This window comes from Ixodes scapularis, unplaced genomic scaffold (assembly GCF_016920785.2).
Source record: "Ixodes scapularis isolate PalLabHiFi unplaced genomic scaffold, ASM1692078v2 PGA_scaffold2__306_contigs__length_199485367, whole genome shotgun sequence".
Classification (NCBI taxonomy): domain Eukaryota; kingdom Metazoa; phylum Arthropoda; class Arachnida; order Ixodida; family Ixodidae; genus Ixodes; species Ixodes scapularis.
The window spans coordinates 51,285,356-51,308,150 of NW_024609857.1; the positions used below are offsets into that span (position 1 = coordinate 51,285,356).

Below are 22,795 nucleotides of genomic sequence, written 5' to 3' on the forward strand. Positions count from 1 at the left end.
ATACAATGACAGATCACTGAAGAAAAACGGAAGTGTGATGAGAGTACAGCACAAAACATGAAACGAAATTCCCGCTGCTTTCGCGAAGATTCTATAGATCTGCGGCTGGCAGAAATCACAAATGACACGTATACTTGACGGAGTACATGCAGCAAGAAGTGAAGAACCATACTCAACCGCGTATAGTACCTCAAAATGGTATTTTTCTTAACGTAAGCCGAAGAGGAGGAAATAAAAAAAGCGCAGGATTCAAGCGATCCTCTAGTGCATGATTACTGTCTCGCCAGACGGGCATGCAACAAACACAGCTTACATAACAAGTATACGAGCGAACAGAGCAGAAAGTGACGTTTCGCTATATGGTGTCCGGACCGCATCTCCGACTGGTCCCTTTGCCGCGTCCTCATTTGTGCACCCTCGATTTCCGGCCGATGACGCCATCATATTGTCCCGCTGTCGCTTCCCGCGATCCTGGCGGGAGCACAGCAGCGGAGGTGTATGCGGCAGACGCTTATTCTGCTGTGGGACGCTCTGGACTCTGTAGCGTGACAGTCGACAGATATCAAACCTGTTGACACGAGATGGGACGCCGCAACGACAGCGATCCTTGCGTCCGCTCGCCTTTTTTCGCGAACATTTTTACGAACCGCAGTATGACGACATCCTACGCATACCGGCCCCTGTGGCGTCATTGGTTCCCAGTCCGGGATCGATGGAAGGGCGTTATGCGCGGGCAGGAACTGAGGTAAAGGGGGTAGACGAGAGGGCACGTCAGAACACCAAGCTCTGGTTGGAAGGATTAGTGGGTAGACGCAAAGCTGGCTGCCTTTGTCCCCACTCCGCTGTTCGAACGCGTTCGAAATCGAGTGTCAAACGCCGGACACCAAAGTTATACATTCTACTGTTGTCGATACACCTTGCATAGTCTACAGCAGTGGCTTTCAACCACTGATGTATGGGGGCCCCTCCTGGATCGGCAGAAGTGATAGGAGGCCCTATCTACCCGGGGGTGAGGGAACAGGGGGAGGGGGCTTATTGGACGATTACAATGACAAAAGGGTAAATGGAGAAAACTAAAAGCGTGCAAACCATCTTCGAAGCTCTGGAACGAAGAATAATCAACCTCACTCATTCCGTGCACATGGTTTGGTCTAGTTAGTTTTGTGGGACGGCCAGTCCCCAAAGCCTTATTTGAGGACCACTGTCTACAGAATAGTCTGCAATGCAACAGTGAAGTTACAGCATAACTTGACTATGGGTGAAAAGTTGCGGCCCCCAGGAGCAAATTATAGCGACAAAGCGAAGCACGTGATAGCTCTCCACGTGAGCAGCGCTGTCGACGATACGTTGTCACGTGCCCTGCTTTAACGCTCCAGGGTTAGTTCGTCAAGGTTGTAGCTTCCCAGGTAGCACAGTTCTCTGGGCCAAAATTTGGTTTTTGGCTGGGAATTTAGAGCCTTAATCCATTTAGACGAGTCTAGTTTGTCCACCCGGAGCCGTCCCCAAACCGTTCAGGAAGAGTATAACTCGTCTGTTTTCGCTGGTTCATGCACTCAACCGTTTTGGAGGAACCAGGCTCGCTCATGACTTGGCACCAAATGCAATTTTAACGACAACAATTAAGCAGTCGAGGGTCAGAAATCCCTCATAACTAGAAACGGCTTAAGGGATTAAAAAGCCCACAGGAAGCCAGGGTACAACAAACCTTTACCTTATTTGGCCAGAGTCTGGGTATCTTGCGCTGAACAAATACAAAAGGTTGGGCTCTGCTGCTGGAAGTTTGGCATGTCATCTGGTACCTTTGGGACTAAATCACCAAACAAGCGCCGAAGATACAAGCTTCGCGTTTGGATGTTCGGTTGTGGTAACTTTGGACCTGAATTGCCAAACAAGTGCCAGGTTTAAGATACACTGCTGTTTTTTTTTTTTGTTTTTTTCGGTTTATATTGAAATTTTGGTTCTCTTCGGCCCGACACTGGCACTTTAGCAATCATGTGGCGAGTCAAAGAAAAACCATAGAAACTCCAAGAAAAAACTACACTGGCACTAACTATAACGCATTGAAGCAAAAGCAGAACGGATTAGGTTCAAGCTAGGCCCCTGGGACGGCGAAGTTTATGCGAAGAAAGGCGTTTCTCTGACGTGCTACCTGAGTTTTACCGTTCGCCACTCTATGAAATAATTAACTGGGAATGGTGAAGTTCCAGAAAACGCCTCCGCGCTAAGAACTATTCCGAAACTAGAAGAGTGAAAGGCATTTGAAATTTCCTGCTAGGGCTCCAGCCGCGCATTCATCAATCTTATCGTTCCTGTACCCTTTTTCCTCTCCCTTTTTTTTGTAACTGAAAAAGCAAGCAATAAATCCCAGATTATGGTACTCTGATCGGTCCGATACTTAGAGCAAAGCGTGGCTCCTCATGAGGCTCACAATAACAACGAATGCAGAAGAAAAAAAAACAAATTTTGTTGGACGGTTAGGCGGAACTTTACGCCTGTCAGAACAGTTGGCTGAGTAGGAACGAAGCGTTCCACAGACCATTACGGATTCGCACCATCCCATCCCTTTGTCCCGCACTACCTCATATTTTAGGATGAGTCCAAACTATCTGACTCTGCGGCCATTCCGTTCTGAACATCCCAAGTACGCATAATCTCCGGCGACTTATCTACTCTTGGCCAGAGTCGCCTCCCCCGTCCGTGCAGAGAAAAGCAGAAGACAAATTTGTTGCAAAAAAAAAAACCCCGTCGCGATGACCCCTGGGGGTAATTTCCCTCGAAAGCCACGAGGTGGCAACCACGTCACAGGAAAGCCGCAGAGAGCCTGGATTCAAGAGAGGGTCCAACTCAAAACCGTGGGAAGCGTATGCAATTTAATGGCGGATGCCTCCTGCGGAGATTGGTCGCAAGTGCGCACGCGCTACGTTGTCCCGCGGCGAGGAGGAAAGCGGACGGAAAGGCGGAGACGCTACCTTCTCGCAGCTCGCATTGCAAACGCGGCACATAAACCACGCGACTCCGATCAAGCACTTGGGTAAATATATGGCGACGAGATGTTTCGGTGGCGCCCTCTTAGAAGTCCTATCCCTGGCGTCACGACCAAAATTATTACTAGCGACGAGTGACGAGTTCGATGGCGGGTAAAGAGCGCAGTGGAAGCCTCTGACATTGGTCTTATTTCCATCGATGAGAGCAGAGATAAGCCTACTCAAGACCTCACAGTGAACGTCTGGTACATCGAGGAAGGCCGATCACAACGACGCTTTTGGTTGCGCACGTCGCCAACAGGCTCTCTAGGAAGCCGCACGGAGAGGAGTCTAGATTCAAGAGAGGGAAAACTCGAATCACGGCGAGTTCTTTCAATTTAGTGACGGACACAGCCCGCGCAAATTGGTTGCCCATGCGCATGCGAGCGCATGGTCATGGGCATGCCGCATGGGCATGAGTGAGTAAAGCCTGGAGACGCTTGTAGACCATCGACGCTTCCGCCTCCTCCTCGCAGCTTGTAATGCAAACACGACCCATAAATCACGTGACTCTTATCGAGCAGTTGGAAACTCTCTGAAATCTAGACACAGTAGAAAGCCACCGCACGGTTAGGAGGGCTCAGCCGCATGCATGTATCCGCCCATCCATCCCATACGAATGCCCGTTTTCTCCAGTGGCGCGGAACGCGTTGCAAAAAATCGAACGCGTCTAATGTATAACGGGTGCCCGTTTTTATCGAATCCATTTTACGAACGTTTCGAAGTGCGCCACGGAGCAACGGGGCAAGTTCGTTATTTTGATAAATCGCTCGGCAATCAGCGCGCATGAAACGGCGTACTCCATTAGGGCAATGAAATGTGCGACAGCCGAGTGAGATTAATGGTAAGAACCTTTTCGTACACTAACTCACGTCATTCGTCGAGAGTGATGCGCTTCGCACGCGCGTTAGGGGCTCTCTGCCCGGCCAGGAAAAAAGGGGCGACCCTACTCTCCCCTTGAAGGTTTCGAGAGATACTGACAAAGTTTATAGAAAATAAGGTAATTAACATGCTTCACAACTGCGGGAAGAACAGGAAAATTGGGTCACTATAATTCCAAAAACTTTCAAACGAGTCCCTCTGCTAAAATGGTGCTTTCGAAGACCAAAATACCTAAATCGACTACACTGCTCTCTTCCTAACTTGCCGAGTCATTCTACTCAACTACAACGATCACTCGCCTGTGACGACACCTATGAGAGCGTTGTGTAAGGACCCCAGCAACAGACGTGTCACCGCCTTGAATATACGCGAGTCAAAAGCACTTCTCAAAGTAACAGGCTCGAGGTTATGCATTCAACAAAATTAAGCCCGAACTACCAATTTCTTCTTTACGTTTTGTCTGTGTCAAAACCGATACCGTATTTACTTCAATTGCTTCCGATGCCGCGATGCTGGTCTCAGACGGGTGGCTCAGAAGCATACCATCGCGAACAGCAAACCCGAAAACTTCAATGTCACATTAATGCGACAGCAGTCAGTTTTAAATGAATCGTTTAACGAATGTGTTTTCACCACTCAGTTCCACCACTGAGTCCTCGAACTGAGTAAGCCAATCTTGGTCACGCTAAAGCAAAATTTACGAGTAATTGGGACTCCGTCTTCATAACTTCAAAGACGGCGCAGAGAAAGATGCCAGTTACGGAAATCGTGGCTTGGTGACGCCGCCACCGCTACAAAATGATCATTTACTAACGTTTTCAAAGTAGCGTGATGACGACGAAGGGGGCATTTAGCAAACCGTTACCGTGTTCCGCGCATCGCACCACTGGTGCCCTTGAAGAATGCTTTTAAGCGCGCGCCCCGTGGTCACGGTACCACCCCGGGCGCGTGCTTAAAAGCATGCTTAAAAGTCTCCAGTAGTGCGGTACGCGGAACACGGTAACGATTTGCTAGATGTCCCTAAAGAAATTCTACTAGCGTACGCCGGTATACTTGCTCAATGTGAAGTAACACGTAAACAAGAGTCAGTGAAACAAACTTCAACGTACCCTTAAAATCATTTTCGCGAAAGGTATCATGTCAGGTTGCTTTCACGAGGAAAGAAAAACTCGCAACGAACCTGACATTTTGGTGGGAGACATAACAAAATGACCACAATTGAAAAAAAAAATATATATATATATATATATAAGTATTTAAATTAATGTAATAGGCTAAAACTACAGTAACCAAATACTTCTAAAGTTAAACGAAATATGAGAAATTTTAAGTACGCCTGAGGTTTATTTCCGGAGGAGCTTGTTACTTAGCGTTCAGTTACAATTACTCATAAACATACATGTAGACAACTAAACAAGTCGACGCTGACTTAGTTTCCACTTGGTGTCAACATCATTGCTACATGAAGTGTCACCGAAATATAACAGGACTGTGTAAATATATACTCGGAACTGAACCGCTCGCAAACAATCCAAACACACCTCAAAGACCCGAAGCGCTGTTTTGTTATTCCATTGTAACTAGCTCTAACTGTTAACTAGATTACTTTTCTTTTTTTCTTTCTATAACTTAATTACATTTTAGTGCAAGTAACTGTAACGACAACGGTAATTCGATTACTTCTAAAAACTTATCCCTACGGGTCCGTTGATAGAAATCGACCTCACGACACCTTTAAAATGTTTTCGCGATGGGCGGTCGCAGCTGATCTACTCAAAGCACGTCGAAGTACAGAGCCACTAGCACTTCCTGAAGTGCTTCGAACAAGTCCCAGCCGAATGCTGACGAAGCACTCGTGTCCTTTCTCTGTACCACATTTGCTGGACCTCCCACAGGTGACGCAGAAAAAACGCTGCACAAGGTGGCCTGGTTACCACGGAGGTGTTGACAGAGCGTGTCAGGTGCGGAAAGCGAAGCGCAAGGCGGCGAGAGGGGAAGGGCAGCCGACTCACCCCTGGTGCGCAGGTCCTTCTCCGCCATGTCCTGGGACTTGGCCGTCTGGTAGTCCACGGCTGTCTGCAGTTTCTTCAGGGAGACGCTCTTGTGCTCATGCTCTAGCAGGTATTTCTGAAAGAGTCGGAATACGGATCCTCAGCACATTGTGGACGAAGAAAACCCCAGCCAGCCACACGTGCACGGCGATACATCGTCCTTACCACCGTCATCACCATCGCTAGAATGGTAAAACAAAAATAAATATATTTTTATTTGCAGACACAGGCCGATGATAGCGTTTATAGGAAAAAAAAAAAAAAAAGCTGTAGGTCAAGGCGTCGCTAACGATTCGGTGCGCGGAGATGAAGACTGAAAAAAGTGTGTAATTTGTTCTCGCGTCACCTCACCGAGGAACAAAAAGTGTTCGAACTTATTTTAGGGGCACATCACTCTAATATAAAGCTTTAACGAGCTAAATTTTATTCTGTATATTTTAGCATTTGTGTGTCAGAAAATTGTGTGGCACATATTCGAAATTTGTGTTTTTGGCACACGAAGTACAACATCGTAAAAACAAAAGTAAAAAACTAAATTGAAAGAAAGCAATCTACAATTTTTACTCGATATTCTTGAGAAGGTGTTTGGAAAACGCGCAGAAAAGACCGTGCACAAAAACAACACTTATTTTCTTGACGAACATGCAGTGGATCGTAGTTGGCGGGAGCGTTTGTACTTTGTCACTCACACATATCGCGTTCACCCAATGGCGCTCCAGCACTGTCGTGCCGGCAATTCCAATAAGTAAATCAACTTTTTTTTTCTTTTTTTCAAGTTGTGATGGCCGCGATTGTGCAAGCTCAGATCCGCCATTTTCGCAAAGAAAACGCTTTACAAAATGCCGGTTTCTGTACTGGCTTGAGTTTTGGAGCGAGAACGGAAACACGGCGAACGAGCTCCAACAACCGCCGCCCCGCAAACTAACGCGAATCACCAGCGCAATCGTATAACAAAACCACCCCGACTTCCCTCCCGTACACACAGCAATGCAAAGAATGGGCCACCGAAGCGGACGAGAAATCATCCTCCAACCACGCACGAGCGCACACATAGCTCTCCCGAACCTCGACGGAAGGAGGCAAGCGGGCAGTCACTCACACCGCTGGAGCCGGCTCTGCAGTTTTAATTAAAACGCTCGCGTTTCCCCGGGCAAGTATAGGGCCAGGGCGCGTCCGAGCTTGCAATTTAGGGGGCACAAGAATTCAGGATCGCCTTGGCGATCCAACGGCGGCTGCGTGGGGCAAAGCTGACGGACGGCTCTTACGAACTGCCCCCCTTCGCGCTCGGGCAAAGGAGCCGCCTTCCCACGTCGTATATAACGGTCGAGCAACTTCCGGAACTCGGCCAAAAATGCGCGTCTTACGACCACAGCTCTTGGGGGCCCTCGCTTTCCGAGTGGCGCCGGGGACAGCGAGTAAAGGCTACGCGACAGGAAGGCCCACAGTCGAGAAATGAGCTACGCCCGCTTTAAGCCGCGGTCCCACTGGCGTGCCAAAGACAGTCTTAAGACACTGGCTGAGGCCTTCCTCGTATCACGTTGCTCATACGAAAACTGTCTGCAGACAAGCAGGTATGAAGCAAACAAACTTCGAACATACTTCAGGCGGGTCCTCAGGGAATGCTGTCATCGTGTCTGCAGCGGACAAACTGTGGCTTGAATGATGTGCGTGAAGTGTAAAAAAAAAATATATATAATTGTGATTGTAATTTACACGTTTTTAAATAACTTAGAACCAAGCTAAATTACGTACATAGTTCTCAAATTTAATTCGCCAAACAAGCGATGTGTCAACACGAGTGTCACCTGTTCTGACAGCCTCAAGCTTCGCAACTGAATAGGACGTGTAGAAGGAAGACGGTCCCTTCGCATCCAAGACACCTTCCAAGCTCATTTTTCTTAATGTTATTTTTATTTATGTTAGTCACACGTATAACTTCCAGCTTTTTTTTTTCGTATTTTTGTGTGCGTTCAATACTCTTAACATGTGCATTTGATGATGTTCCTTGCGTTATGCCGCTTTTATGAAATGCCTTAAAGGAGCTGTGCAACGATATTCAATTGGAATGTTTTTCTCTCTACACGAGCTTACTGGCACTAGTGGGACTCAAGGATACACACACGCAACGCCATTGGCCAAGAAACTCCTTTGTTGCGGTGTAATTTCAAGGACAAAAGCGATCATTTTCATTCAATCTCTCCTTTGCAAAATTTGATGACGCAACTCGGGGATCGCAGTACACCCAAGTGACGATATTTGAATGCGGTTCATAGATTGGACCCGAGCATTGCGTGGGCACTCGACTTGGGCTCGTGACAATTGCTAGCTCGAGAAGCATTCGGGTTGTGACCCGTGTCCAATCGCTGCAACGACGACAACAGCCGAGCCATAACAATGTCTGGAACTCAGCGCGTGTCCTGCGCTTTGCCAACCCCAGCGCGTGGCTATGATCAACACTGGCGGCATATAATCGGCTCCAGATCACGTGGCCGCTTGTTCTGGCTGCGAGTTGAGGGGGTGAACGCTGCTCGTTTTTCTTTAATTTTTTTCTGGGACTTCTATTGCGTGGGGTGAAAAACGAACGCGTGTTTCATAGGTCATTAACGTTAGGGATCTGTTTTAAGCGGTATTTGCGCAGAGTACAAAAATTGTTGCGTAGCTCCTTTAATTGAGTCCTTATGAAGAAAAATAAATAAAAGAAAATTAACTACAGTTCGTTGCAACTCAAGAAGGTAGGGAAAGGGTAAAAAGGGCCGGGGAGGAGAAAGCAGACGGAAGGCTAAGGAAGAGAGTTGGAAACCTCCCCTCTCTCAGCGTTCCGCCTGCTTCCTCCTTCCAGGCCTTCCTTTCCCTCACCCTACCTTCTTGAATTGCAACGGACTATAGATCGGTATTTTATTTTATTTATTTATTTTTAATTACGGGTTGGGAAATTAATTTTGGTCAGCAGCACCTCGACGTCCTGAGATATTTTATGAGAGTAACATCGCATCGTTAGTTTTTCTGAACAATGCTGTTTGCAACAATATGCACTTCCTTGGCACACCACAGCGAAGGATTGACGATTAACTTGAAGCAGCTGGGGATCTCTTGACGTGAATCAGAAACATCGGTTACACAGCGCCTTCCCCGCGATAAGTCTCCGTCAGATGCAGGCAGCTCGGTCGGGATTCGACGCCGTCAGTATGAGGGTCAGGTTAGACCAAAGAACTCAGGAAGTTACAGGCGGAGCTGGTACAAGCGAGACCCCCTATAAAGAAAGAACCTTCTGGAGTTTCCTTCGGCGGAGCTGTCGTTTGGCTAACAGACTGCGAAACGCCTGCTCCTCTTAGGTTCTGTTAGGTTAAGTTTGCGAGTTAAAGTTAAATCAGGCTCTGTGCTGCTCCGAAAAACAATTTTGTTTCATTTCGTTATGAAATGTCCATTTGCTTCGCATCGAAAACGGCGGTTTACCAAATAAGAATACCAAACGTACTACAGTCCTCAACTCTGCGTGCAGGACACGTAATCAACGCTAAGCCGTATATCTTTTTATAACTACCTTTCTATCCGTACAGGTAGTTCATAAGCACAACGCTATTAATTTTAAGTACTTATAAAACTCGGATTATCGCATCTTGGTTAGCAAATACTCCATAAAGTAAGCGAAGCGTTTAACAACAACTAGGGTTTGCATATTACCCGATCTCTCGATTTCGCGCGCCTTTGCAACCTAAGCGCGTTTCTAATAACGTTTACTCACTAAAAAAAAAAAACACACACACACAAATACAACGATTAGGACAATAAGTTGCATCAGGCGGTGCTCAAAGGTTATAACACTGAGGCCGCACCTAGTGATGGAGAGTCCTCAAAGGAATATAATTAAGCCGGAATCGCATCAGATGCGTACGCTGCCGGGGCTTCCCTCCACCTCCTTCAAAGGCCGGGCTTCGCGACGTCGGCGAACACGACCGCTGTGTGCGGCAGCGGGAACAAAAACAAGAATCGAGGGCCCTTGAGCGGCGAGACACAACGCGTTAATTATTGCCGCCGGAAAACAAAAACGGCCCCAGTGCAGAGTTAAAAAAGTAACAATATTAATAATAATAAAACAAATAACGCGACACCCTGAGAGGGCTCCGGTTATGAAAAGTATCTCGACACAACGGCCGGAAATTATAACAAAAACAAAGTAAAAACGCACGAGCGACTGTCTACGGTTATACGGCGTATTGGTATTACTAAATTTATCGCGCAGAAAGGGACTCTCCCCCCCCCCCCCCTCAAAAAAAAAAGAACAAAAAAAAACATAAAGAGCAAAAAAAGAAAACGGCTGTTGCGTGGGTACCTTTTTTCCTTTTTCCTTTCTCCCTCTCTCTCTCTCTCTCTCTCTCTCGCAGACAAATACATACTCGCATAACATAGCCAGCCCTTCAGTATGTCTCTTCGCCTCTATCGGCACTTTCCTGCGACTGTAGACCATTCCAATAACCGCCATCAACGGGCTGCCATCTTGACCTACTGCTATGTAGAACGCGTTCGGAAGAAGCGCAATACGAGACACCCTAAATGCGCCCGTGGCGCGGCGACTCGGCATTTATTTCGCCCGGGTGATGGGTGAAGACATAGCCTCCTCTATACTCATAAAGCCTGGCAGTTCGACGACGGAGTCATAGAATGCTCGGTCGCAAATTCGGAGCGCGAGGATCTGGTAGCACAGAGCATCAAAAAGCCATTTCTTGGGGAACCTGGACGTCAGCGCACAGCTTTTGCAGCGGCGAGCACCCGAAACACACTTGTTCGCTCGTGAAAAGTGTTTCGGCGTCTCGCCGCAGCGGGGCGCCAGTCACGTGGTTCTGCTCTCATCCGTGGTCTGCCACTCTGCCTTTTCCATTTCGGCGGCCCCTTCTCGCGGCGATCTGCCAGGCTTTGTCAGTATATAGGAGGCTGTGGTTGAGAGTAAGAACGAGACGGACACTTACAGACAACCAATGATTTCATTACCGCCTCGCAGCTTGTATTGCAAACTCGGTCCATAAACCACGTGACCCCAAACGAGCAGTGTGAAGCACTTCCGAAACTAGACATACTAAAAGTACTGGTGTGTGGAAAGTGCGATTAGGCGGGTTGCCCTGAGAACACCAACATCCTATTCGGTCAAACCCGCCGAACAATGCGAAGGTCTAAAATTGGTTCCGCGCACAGCCGGAAGTTTTGATTCCTGTTAGTTTGCTTCAAATGTAGAACTCTACACATATTTTATTCAACTTCTTTTACGACATCGCGGTCGAGGTAGATAGAGTAAAAAGAGAACTAAAGTTCGGTTCCCTATTAACGCCACGTTCGCTCTTTAACAATAAAAGTAAAAAAAAAAAAAAGAACACGACAAGAAAGAGAGAAAAACAGAGAGGGGGAAAACAAACATTGCAGTTAGAAAGAGCGTTTGTTCATACGCGTTTTCATTATGCGGTGAACTAAAACGTGTAAAGCTAAAACGAGTAAATTAGGGCCGGACTGCTTCATTTTCATAAGCTAAGCTGCGCTAAAAATAACAAAACAAGCTAAACAAAAAACGTGACTTTCTGTAAAAATAAGAGAAAAAAAAGAAAGAAACTTTTAAATACACAATTAAAACACCAGGAGCAAATCTAAACTTAAACACAACTCTAAGATATTTATTTCCAACGCAACCGTGCACATCCCCACAAAAAATATATATATATAAACAAATAAAAGCTTATCAGGAAATGCTAATGCGCTTCGTTAAAGCCACGGGGAATTAGTGGGCCTCCCCAACATTCGTAGGTGGCCCATTAGAAATTCTCGGGGCTCTCCATCAGCAGTACAGAGGGAGAAGGAGCCAGCCAAGTGAATCCCGACAAATGGAAAGCAGATAAAGATGACCAAAGCGTCGATCCAAGGAAACGTGCCCACCGCTTTTTCGCCTGGGCTGAGGGGTGGCGTATTCACGCGGTCAATTGATTTATTGCAGCTCAAATAAAAAAAAAGTGAGAGAAGATAACCCGATCAAAACGAAAGATAAAACTTTTTCTTTCTTTCTTTCTTTTTTTTTTTAAACATGTTTTTTTTTTTCGTAAAACCTTTTGTTTTGAAGAATAAGATGCCATCATTACGACATAAAACAAAGAAACCGAGAAAGCGCATTCAGCATATACAATCAGTCGTCTTCTCTTCCAGACTTGAAAAAAACAAACAAAAAAAAAAAACAGTGAGCTAAGCGCGCGCTAATCGTACACCAACACTAATCGTCTCCGTGCATGCAAAACGTTTACAGATTCATCTAGCAATTGGAATCAAAAAGAAGGGAAAGGAGCACGAGACTCTCAGAAAAATAAAACTGCGTTAGACTACATTTGTTGTTCGCACCCGTAATGCCACTTCTCCGCTCGAGCGATGTTACTGAGGGAAAGCCAACTCAGTGTGCTGGATTCCGGGCTATTTGGAATCCGGCCAAATTCCAGCCGAATGAATCGCGGGTCAGGGTACTGAAATGCGGCCAAACCGCTCTCGGAAGTTTCAACTGCAATGACTCATTCTAGAATGCCAACCTTTTCCCACAATTTATTCTAGACTGGCGGACATAGAGAACAACCTGTCGCGGAGATGACCACTAAATAATTCTGTACAGATATTTATATATATATATATATATATATATAACAACGAACGTTTAGTTTGTCTTATCTTGTTTCATACAGATACAATGGCAAGAGAGGCTCCTCATTTTCCCAGGAGCCATAAGAGACAACGACTAAATGAATTTAAGGAAAAGGCGAGCGGTGATTTTTAACCCAACACTTCTCCGCTTTTTATGGCACAGAAATGGCGATAAAAAAAAAGAATATCACAATAAAAAAAAAAAAAAGACGAGCTACCGTGCATCTGCCATTATTAGCACGGAGCTGTATAAGTGCGTGACATCCGCAAAAAATGCATACGTACCAACCCAAAAAAAGAAAAATTCCACTTAATACGGATACAGATGGAAATAATGCGAACGGTGCTGCATTTGCTCTTTGCGTGCATTATCGAAGGTTCGGATCGTCACTCGACTTATCGGAGGGGTGCGTATCGATTGGTCATATTTCACGTAAACGCTACTGAAGCGACTTCCTGCATAAGTCGACTAAGTGTTCACGGGCCGACGAACCAGTTTTAGAAAGGTGAGCCGACAGGAGATTGCAGGGATTACTCTTGAGGGAGACTACAAAACAGCACTGTCAAAGCTAGAGTAGCTTAAGGGCTCTGCAGACCAATGCCTTCAGAAGCGATAGCGTTGAGAAAGGAGCAGAGAAAAGACAAAATCACGCGCGCCTGCTTGGCTGCTAGCTTTCCTCGCCTCCCTCGACCGGAGAACACTGATCGATTTATGGCGAGAAGACTGCGTGTATTGACCGTTGAGTCGACTGGTATCGACACTGTCCCGACGGAAAAGGTGTTTTTCATTTGCTGCAAAAATAGACTGCGAAACGGCAGACGCTCGGTCTGCGTTATCTTACTTGAAAGTTAGATGTGAGCTTCGGAAACTTTCAATGGGAAAATTGGCCCCGTTCCTAGTAGCTGACGACATTCATTTACACGAATGCGCGGGCTCCGTCGACCGCACAATTTCCAACAAAAATTAAAAAAAAAAAAAATTAAACTGCTCGTAACTTTTTAATTAGCTCCGAAACTTTGGTATCTAGCCCGGACCACTACTAGTGCTATATTTTGCCAAAGACTGATCGTTCAGCAATAAGACTTTGGTTGGGGCCAGTTGGTAGATATCGATCAAAAGGTTGAAAGTCGCGAACTGAACAGGACGAAAAAAGACACACGTACGACGCGGCGCCTGTCCGCGTCGTACGTGCGTCTTTTTTCGTCCTGTTCAGTTCGCGCTTCTTAATCTTTTATTTGATGGTTCAGCAATGCATAGTGTATTACTGCGGTAAGAAAAATAAACACTGTAATTCTTTCTTTTTCTTCGGCGGAAAAGGGGCGGGGGGGGGGGGGGGGGGGGGGGTGCAACGGACATGTAGGAGTACTTATTGATTGAGGATATGACATATCTTAAACTTGCAAGACCGCAATTCCCGAGCCAATGGATAGATGCCGAGAACGAACAGCGCGAGAAGGAAAAAAACATTCTGGGCTTTGTAGTTGGTGGGAAGGATAATGCAGGCTGCGCGACACAATACAGATAGGGACAAAAACAGCGAAGAGAAGGGAAAAAAAAGAATGCCGCGAAACTTTGCGTAACTCGCCGTTTCTGGGGCAATCTGCATAATTGTCCGGGGTTGCCTCTGAGCCGCGACCATTCACCCGACAGAAACGCGAGCAAGAAAGTAGAAATGCATTGACGCATCCCATCTTCTTTGCCATTTATCCTTAATTTTTGTTTTGTTTTTAAATTCAAGAACACAGGCATTTCTGTTATTTCCATCTCTCCCCCCAAAAGAATACCCATTGAGGCCCCACTTTTCCTTTTTTACGAGAAAACAAATATAACGGCATGCGCAGCCTAATGGTCGTCATTAACCCTTTATGGATATCTTCACAAAAGTTTAAACGTACACTATACGATAGAATTTATTTTTATGTTTAATGCCGCATCAAACGACCATGACCTGGACTGTTTTCGGATTGTAGTTACTGTCGGTTCTTTCAATAACCATCCCGAGTCCAGTGATAGTTACGAGGTAGTGTAGCGCTAAAAATGTTGGCAACTACAGACAGATAAATTACTATGTAGAAAGTTAAAAAAACTGGCGAAATACACAAATATTAATCCACAGCCATATTCACGGCTGTGGTTTTAATAATAGCTCGCTTTAATTCGTAACGGATTAAATAAAAAAAAAAGGCGGAGATAGATACGTCATGTAAACACGACCGCAAATAACGTATTAGTGGTTCAGGAGATTGACGGGTAAAAATATGGTAAACCCTGCTCTATTATTTCGCGACAATTGGGCGGTTAAAGCTCGAAGGCTTCCATTAAACTTCGGTTTATGGACAAGACAAAAAGTTGTGCCTGCCAGCTAGTCAACTTTCCAACTCGTATTACTTATTTTCTTTTCTTTTCTCCCCCCCTCCCCCTACCCTCTCCCCTGTCCCCTCCCCCCCTCCCCCCCCCCCCCCCCCAAGTAAAGTGATAGTAGTTGCAAGGATAGTTTCAGCATGTCGCGTTCAAAATGTGCGTCAACGCTGGTTCACACATCCGCATTTGCGTATGATCGACTGTGTTATTGAAAACAGACTACGACAGAGAAAAAAAAACTGGCGCCATCTGTCGGGTAGCCCTGGAACCCTTCCAACTTGCGTGTAACGAAACTGAAGATTTTCCAGTATTTGCGTAATCTAATATTGTCCCTAACTACGCGAAATCGTCAATTGTAACACTCGAATAATTATATGGAGCCCCCGGTGAAACAATGGTGCGGAAAATATCCGCAGATCGGAAACGCTCCGGGAATTACGAGTTACGGGCCTTACGACGAGTGTGTCCTCTCGTCGAAAACCGTCGCAAGGCAGTCGATCACAGTCAAACTCGGATGTGTTCACCAGCGTTTCGAGACACTAATGTCTACACCCGTCTGACCCCTTTACATCAGTCTGCTGACTATGCATGTCGCCGCATACGACCCTACCAGTCACCGAACGACTGGGGGCTGCTAAAATAAAGAACTTGAAAGGGAAACAACAAGAGAAGCAGCCGACGTTTCGCCGAGAAACTAAGCCATGTCTCGAAACGTTGACTGCTGATCCGAAGCGAGGTTCCTCTTAGAGGACCGCGGACGATCATCCACTCGCGCATGTTGGTCACTTCGCAAGAAACTGCGATAAATTCGTTACGGTTTCTGTCAACCATCAAGATGGAAAGGGGGAAGGGGGGGGGGGGTGGGGGGGGGGGGGGCAATCCCAACAGCCAAGTCAGAGCTCGCAAGAACGCTATCAACGAACGTCGGTCCCGGTATCCGGCAAGAGAACATCAATCGCCACTAAGCACAAACGCCCCCCCCCCCCCTCTCTCCCCAAACCGGAACAGAGAGACAAAGAAGACGCTCCTAAGCAAAACCATAAAACAACACGCAAAGAAAAAAAAAACAGCTCTTTACGAATACATAAAGGAGTACGCATGACAAACAGCCTAAATGGGAAAACGCGGTGGGAAAGAGAAAATTGCAGCGGAGAATTGTTCAGTCTCCCTGAATAATTTTCCGGTCTGCATTGTGGTCCTTCGGCTAGGACGCGGCACCGGTGGCGTGAAGCACGCCGATAACGGGAAGAGCACCCCGGGTATACAAAATGCGGAGGCCAGCGACACCCCGACGGAGAAGTTCGGTAGTTCCAAATGCAGGATCGAGTTTCTAGTAGGCCGAAGCGGGGTACGCGAAGGGCAGCGTTGATTATAACTAGCGGAGTCTACTCTTAGTGATATTAGCGGAGACGAATGTACGGTACAAGAGAGAGAGAGAGAGCAACATAATGCGAGCAAAGGACGGAAGAACTTTCGGGTTCTACAGCAGCCGCTCAGCTAGTAACCAAAGACGAAGAGAAGGTGAGGGTAAAATAGCCCAACGGTGAGTTGAGTCGACGTGATACAGGGATGCTTCGCTACTATGGACACCCACGTCCCCCCCTCCCCCCCCCCCCCTTACATAAAAAAAGTGTCTATAATAACGGGAAGAAAACTGCATGTATTTATTCCGTTCCTCTCCGAACATGTTGTCTATAGAGCGGGTGTTCATATTAACTGGGTCCGTATTAAGGAGACACGACTGTATTAGGCGAAAACGAATGTATAGTACGATAGAGATAGAGGAAGCAGAAAAGACTGAATGAGAAAATAACAGAAGGAAAGAACCGTGTACGACAAAAGTGGAGAGAGATAGAGAGAGTAAAAAAGAGAAGAGAAAGACAAGGAAGAAAGCAGAAAAATGGCGCCCCTCTGTTTTGTCTTTGGCGCAAGCGTGGGTGGAACAGACATCACGAAGTCAGCAGGGAGGAAAATGAGGGCATAAGGCAGCACGGCGCTGGGCGCCGACACAAAGAGAACCAAACCCAGCAAGAACATCAAAGATGCCGGAACAAAAGTAACGCCGGAATCCCCGGGTACGATCTTGTACGAGGTTTCTCCTCTATCGTGGGGCTTTTTCGCACCAAAGAGAAGGATGAGTTTGAGCAATAAATACGGGGTAGGCAGAAAACCGGCAGAGGGAGCAGATGTGGCAACGCGGGAGAAGTTAGTTCGGCACACAAGCACGGCGAAGAAGCGAACAGTTGCGAAGGCGTGAGGGGTTGTACAGGACAAGCCGAGAATCTACAGATGGCAAACACCTTACGAGCAGTTCAGAGAACGATGTATACTAGGCCATGAAAGAAGCAACGGGAGACAACCAACCCGCGGAAATTTCGGTAAGAGAATGACTAATCTTCTTTACGACTTTTTACATTATAATAACCTCGGAATGTCATTATTCAAAGATTGTGTTTTCATTCGTCGTAAAAGAAAATCAATATGAATAAAAAAAAAGTGCGAGGTCAACTTAATGACCTTTCTTTCATGTAGCCGTAGAGCAAACGAAAAACGGTCAATTTAATTTTGAGGAAAAAAAACAAAACGCAGAAGCTTGTATAAAAATTCAAAAGCGCAAACACCAAGGAAAAGAAGAGGGGACGCAGAAGCTTCTTGCATTCCAATACTACTTTTCTTCTTTTTTATATTAAAGGCTTAGTATTATTCTGTGTACGGGTGGGCGAATAATTGAATTTCGAATTCAAATCGATTAGTAATTGACTGAAGAATCCAATATGATTTTCGGACTCCTAGTACTCGATTCCTCAAATCATTCAATCAATCGACTATCAATATGCAGATGAAAATTATGGTTTAGTCGTGCTGTTGATGTGGTGAAAGAGCCCTCACTCTCCTGTGTGAAATATAAATCAAGCCTTGCCTAACAAACCGTTTTTGCAAAAACATATTGTAGTTCGTTTCTTGTGTTCCGAACCAGTCATGCTTCTAGACTTTTGGATGCGCTCGGGAAAAACCCTTCACCACGTATGTCGCCATTTTGAATTCACGAATCTTGGGCCACCTGCAGCCAGCTCTGTGCACTATAAACCTATTCTCGGTTGTTACATCCATAAAATATGACAAAATAATGTCGAAATACAAATAGCAGCTGCCATTGAACCTGCCTCTTCCGCTAACCCGTCACTTCACAGGGCGTCGGGGCGAGGTGCTAGGGATAGATGGCGCAAAATGTCGCCCGATTGAAACGTTTCAGCCATACCCGTCCATTCATTCTGCAGGTTGCGTATCCACAAGTAGATGTGTGGACACTGGACACATCCATCAGCTGTGCCTTACGTTTGTCATGTCAATGTGGTCACACCTAAAGCACGCACAGGCGCGGAAGAGCGGTAATTGAGAAGAAAACGAAATTCCGAACGTCCCCCAAAAAGAATTGAACCAAGGTGCCCAAAAGCTTAAGCACGACGCTCAAAACACAGTGACAAGGGGAGACTTGTGAAGCGATAGTTATTATGTGCCGTTCTTCCCTCCTTACAGCGCGCATACGTGGGTCCTAAGGAACCTATGCGGAACGCAAGTTCGTCTGCTCCTTGCACAGGGGTCGCAATGATGTCAGAACGCCAAGGCCTTATTAACTTATTGTAAAAAAAAAAAAAAAAAAAAAAAAAAAAGATTCAGATAAATTAAAGCGTAGGCGGGGAGATGACAGATAGCACCCTCAACCAGACTCGTGCCTACCTTAAATACTCTGCTCAAGATACTGTATTTCGAAACCAGTCTTCTGCAAGGTGAAGAAATTTATAAACCAGAGGATTCTGATTCTGCAATCGACCATCTTGACCTCAATGTGTCAAGAATGGTTTGAACTGGTGCAGAAGGGAGCAGGGGAAGAGAAGAAGTGTTTGGACGAGAAACGTCCATTTTTCCTCCGCTCTCTTCGATTTGCTGTTTAATCAACAGCACAGGAAACACCTCGCCTTGAAAGGCAATTTGAGAACTGTCTCACCAATTTGCGACCACGAGCAAGAGATCTGCTCCGCAGATACAATCGTGTACCAACATCAACGGGGAAAACAAGGCGGTGGAGGCTCGTCTCCCCCTCCATGGCGTTTGCCAACCACATTTACTACGATCACCTCAATTAATTCTTTAAGGTGGCTGTTCAGCGCTTACACGCTAAGCAATGAAGGACTCTGGAGAAACACCAGAGAAGAAACGATGCCTTCCGTCGGACGGAGCAAGCACTTCCGACAACTCAATAGACGATCAAATTGACGTTGATCTTGACGAGACACCTTTCACAACAGTGACATACCGCAAAATGCGCTCGAAAGGCATCCCCATCGTCTTCAAGTCAACGAAGGCACAGTCCTTCTGGAAGGTGAACCCTAACCGAATCGCAAACGAAATTGTCACCACAGCACAAGAGAAAGTGAGCTCACATAAAATCGCCAATGATGGAAGCCTCGTGGTAAGTGTTACCTCTTTGTCGTCAGCAAATAAGCTTCTAGCCTTGAAAACTGCTGCTGGAATTGATGTCGCGGCAAATGTGCCGCAATCTTACTCAAAGAATCTGGGCAAGATAAAAAAATGTCCCAAACGGGTACACCGATGAACAAATCCTGGAGTATCTCACTGACAAAGGGGTTACGTCTGTCAAACGTCAAATTGCCTACGTACCTCAAGGCGACGGAAGTGTCGTCAAGCATCTACGGGAGAGCGTCATTTTAGAATTTTGAGAAGACTGCCCAATGCCCACACGCGTTTTCCTGGGATTCACCAGTCATCCGGTGGAGGAATACCATGGACAGGCCGTACGCCGTTTCCGCTGCCAAAGGCATGGACACGTGGCTAATGCTTGTCGCGGAACACAGCGATGCAAGGTGTGCGCAGGCCCACATAACTATAAAGAATGCAGCTCCAGAAACCATCCCAAGTGCGCAAACTGTGGTGGACCACACTGTGAAATTCCATATACAATTCTCATATACCTCTGTTGTAAATCCTTGCGCTAAAATTAGTTTTTACTGTAAAAAGTGTTTGGTTAATGTAATGTGCATAACGGCCCCTTTAGTGTATATTGTACAGTATACCACGTACGTCTGAGTGTAGGAATTATATGTAAATAGCAGGACAAATCATTGCACCCTGATGTAAACAGTGTAATTTTATAACTTGGAGTGTAGTGCAGGGTGTTCTGTGCAGTGTTTATTTTTTTGTGACAACTGTGAACTCTCAAGGAAATGGACACTAATCCCCCAAGTTCAAAAGAGTAGCCGGCGCAGCTATAGCAGCGGCCAATGACTCCTTTTATTTATTTTTTATCAGTTATTAAAGAAAGAAAGGAGCAGGGGAAGAGGGCTTAGAATCGATTGTGTGGACACTCTCCTGTGTTTTCTGAGCCCTCCTCTTGGCCGTCCTTTTCTTTTCTTTGTTCTTTTTCTTTCCCCGTGCGATACTTTTAAGGGAATAGGTGCTCATTCTCGCTTTTGAGTGGGGGCTCAAAGTATTCGCTCTTAACTGTTAATCAGCGACGGATGCTGCTATTCACGAGTCGATGTCTCTCCTGAGCGTGCAGGTGTGTCCTTTACTCGTATACTCATCAACAAGTCCGGCTGCCTGTTCAACTCCTAGTTCGGCTGTAATGGATAAGCAATGCCGGACTACATGTCAAGTTTCTTGAATCTCGGGGGGAAGGGGGGGGGGGGGGGGATATCACGACTTGGTTGCGGAATGCGTCATAAGCCGAGCCTGCCGTCAAACTAAAGCACGGCAGGTGTCATGTCTGCAAGACATGAGTGCCGTTTGTTCCTAAAATATTTTGGCACGCATTACGTTGCATATCCCGAATTATTTCAGAATAAACTTCAATCGCAGCAGCTAAAGCGCTTCTTGAAGCTCATGATGATCATAGTGAAATGTGACTTTCAGAGAAGCGATCATAAATAGAGCAACCATTTGTGACTTCTTATCCTTATATTACCAGTAGCAAGTCTTCCCAAGTTAATTTCGAATGTAATTCAAAGACTTTTTGTTTAAGTATTTGTACTCTACTCAGGATACTTTGTACTAAAAGGAACTTCAATACTACACTAAATACGTATTGAGATGTGTATTTAGTATCTTATATTAAATACTTTTGTTGAGTATTTGGCACAACACTGCTCTCAACTATACAAATATCGTGCCCCCCCCCCCCCCCCCCCTCATTTTCCCGCCATCAACGTAAGGAGCCGAAAGCAAGCGCGAGGAAACACCCCCGAAACGCATCAGCCAGCAGCAGTAGGACGTAACAAAGCAACAGCGGCGACGGCTGCGCCCGACCGAGCAGCGACAAGCGACGAACAAAACCAGATATCTAAAAAACGGTAGATTAAAAAAAAAAAAGTGAGAGCAATCACGAGCCGACACGGAGAAACAAGAACGAACCAAAACCCGAACAAGCTCGTTGCCGCTTTGCCTCACTTGCGCGCAAGAGGCGGCCGACTGACGACAGCGATCTAAATAATAATATTAATAAAAAAAAAAAAAAAAGTACGGAAGCAAAAAGAGTGCCGCTCTTTTGTGAAACATGAAAAAAAAAGAAGGCCGCAGCGTCGGTAAATAAATAACGGGGCATCTACGGGTGTGTGGGGAATCCAGTGGCGGCTCTGTCCAGACACAGCGCGAGAGGAAGAACGAAAGGAAAAGGAAGCGGATGTTTTCGTGACTTTTCCTCGCCGCTGTGCACGGGCTGTCGACAGCGGCACTGTTGTCCTTATCGCAAAGAGAAACGCGTCGCGACGCGTCCCCCAAATCGTCGTCGTCGTCGTCGTCGCCTTCCGCTGCCCAGGCAGCGGTGCGCGCCCCGTAAGCGCTGTCATCAGCAGCGCCGAGAATACTACGCAGGCGAGTGGGGAGCGCAGAACGGCCTTAGCACGCGCGTGCGTGAGACGAGGAACGTCGTTAGGGTATACGCCGAAACAGATACGCGACACGTGACGCGCGTGCACGACGGACTATACTCCGTTTCACCTTATGTTGTACCGCTGCGAAGGCTAGAAGCCCGAGCTCATGGTGTTGGCCGCTGCCCTTAATGCACGAGTACCTGTGCCGCAAGATGTGCCTCAGAGCAAGGAGCTCGCGCTTGTAGCCTTTTCTGCGGTACATTATAAGGTGAAATGGAGTATAGTCGTTTGGATATGACATTCCCTGTTGCCTTCGAAGGTTTTCGAGTGTGTTAGCGTACCGCGGCTCGGAGTACGTGGAGCGAAAGCTCGTCCTGCAGAACCCATGGATCCTAAGTTCAATCCCCCCCTCCCCCCCCTCCCCTCCTCCCCTCCCCCCCCCGGTTCGTACCCAATTCTGCGATGCTCGGACGCCATTCCATCGTGATTAGGATGTCCTGCGTTTTCTAATGTTTTATTTTTCTTCTTTCGCGGTTTTTTAAGAGTAAACTTTTAGTTGTTAATTAGCGCCTGTACCGTACAATTGTTTCCTTCGTTCGCGTAACATTCGCGCTGTTTCAATAGGAACCCCTGCCAACCAGCCGTTACCCTATAAGGAGCTGTGGAACGATATTCAGTTGGAATGTTTTTTTCACTTAACACGAGCTTACAGGCACTAGTAGGAGTCAAGGATACTCACACGCAACTCCGCTGGCCAAGAACCTTCTTTGTTGCGGCGTAATTTCAAGGACAAAAGCGATCATTTTCATTCAATCTCTCCTTTGCAAAATTTGATGACGTAACGTGGGGATCGCGGTACACCCATATGATGATATTTGAATGCTGTTCATAGATTGGACCCGAGCAATGCGTGGGCACTCGATTTGGGCT

At 46.5% G+C, this 22,795-nt stretch overlaps 1 protein-coding gene across 1 annotated transcript in view; it reads right to left on the minus strand.

The window, feature by feature from the left end:
- Window positions 1–22,795, minus strand: part of LOC8023908 (dystrophin) — a 502,903-nt gene that overhangs the window by 200,881 nt on the left and 279,227 nt on the right. The window contains 1 exon segment of the mRNA XM_040499676.2: window positions 5,918–6,032. Coding sequence (XP_040355610.2) covers window positions 5,918–6,032 — 115 coding nt within the window.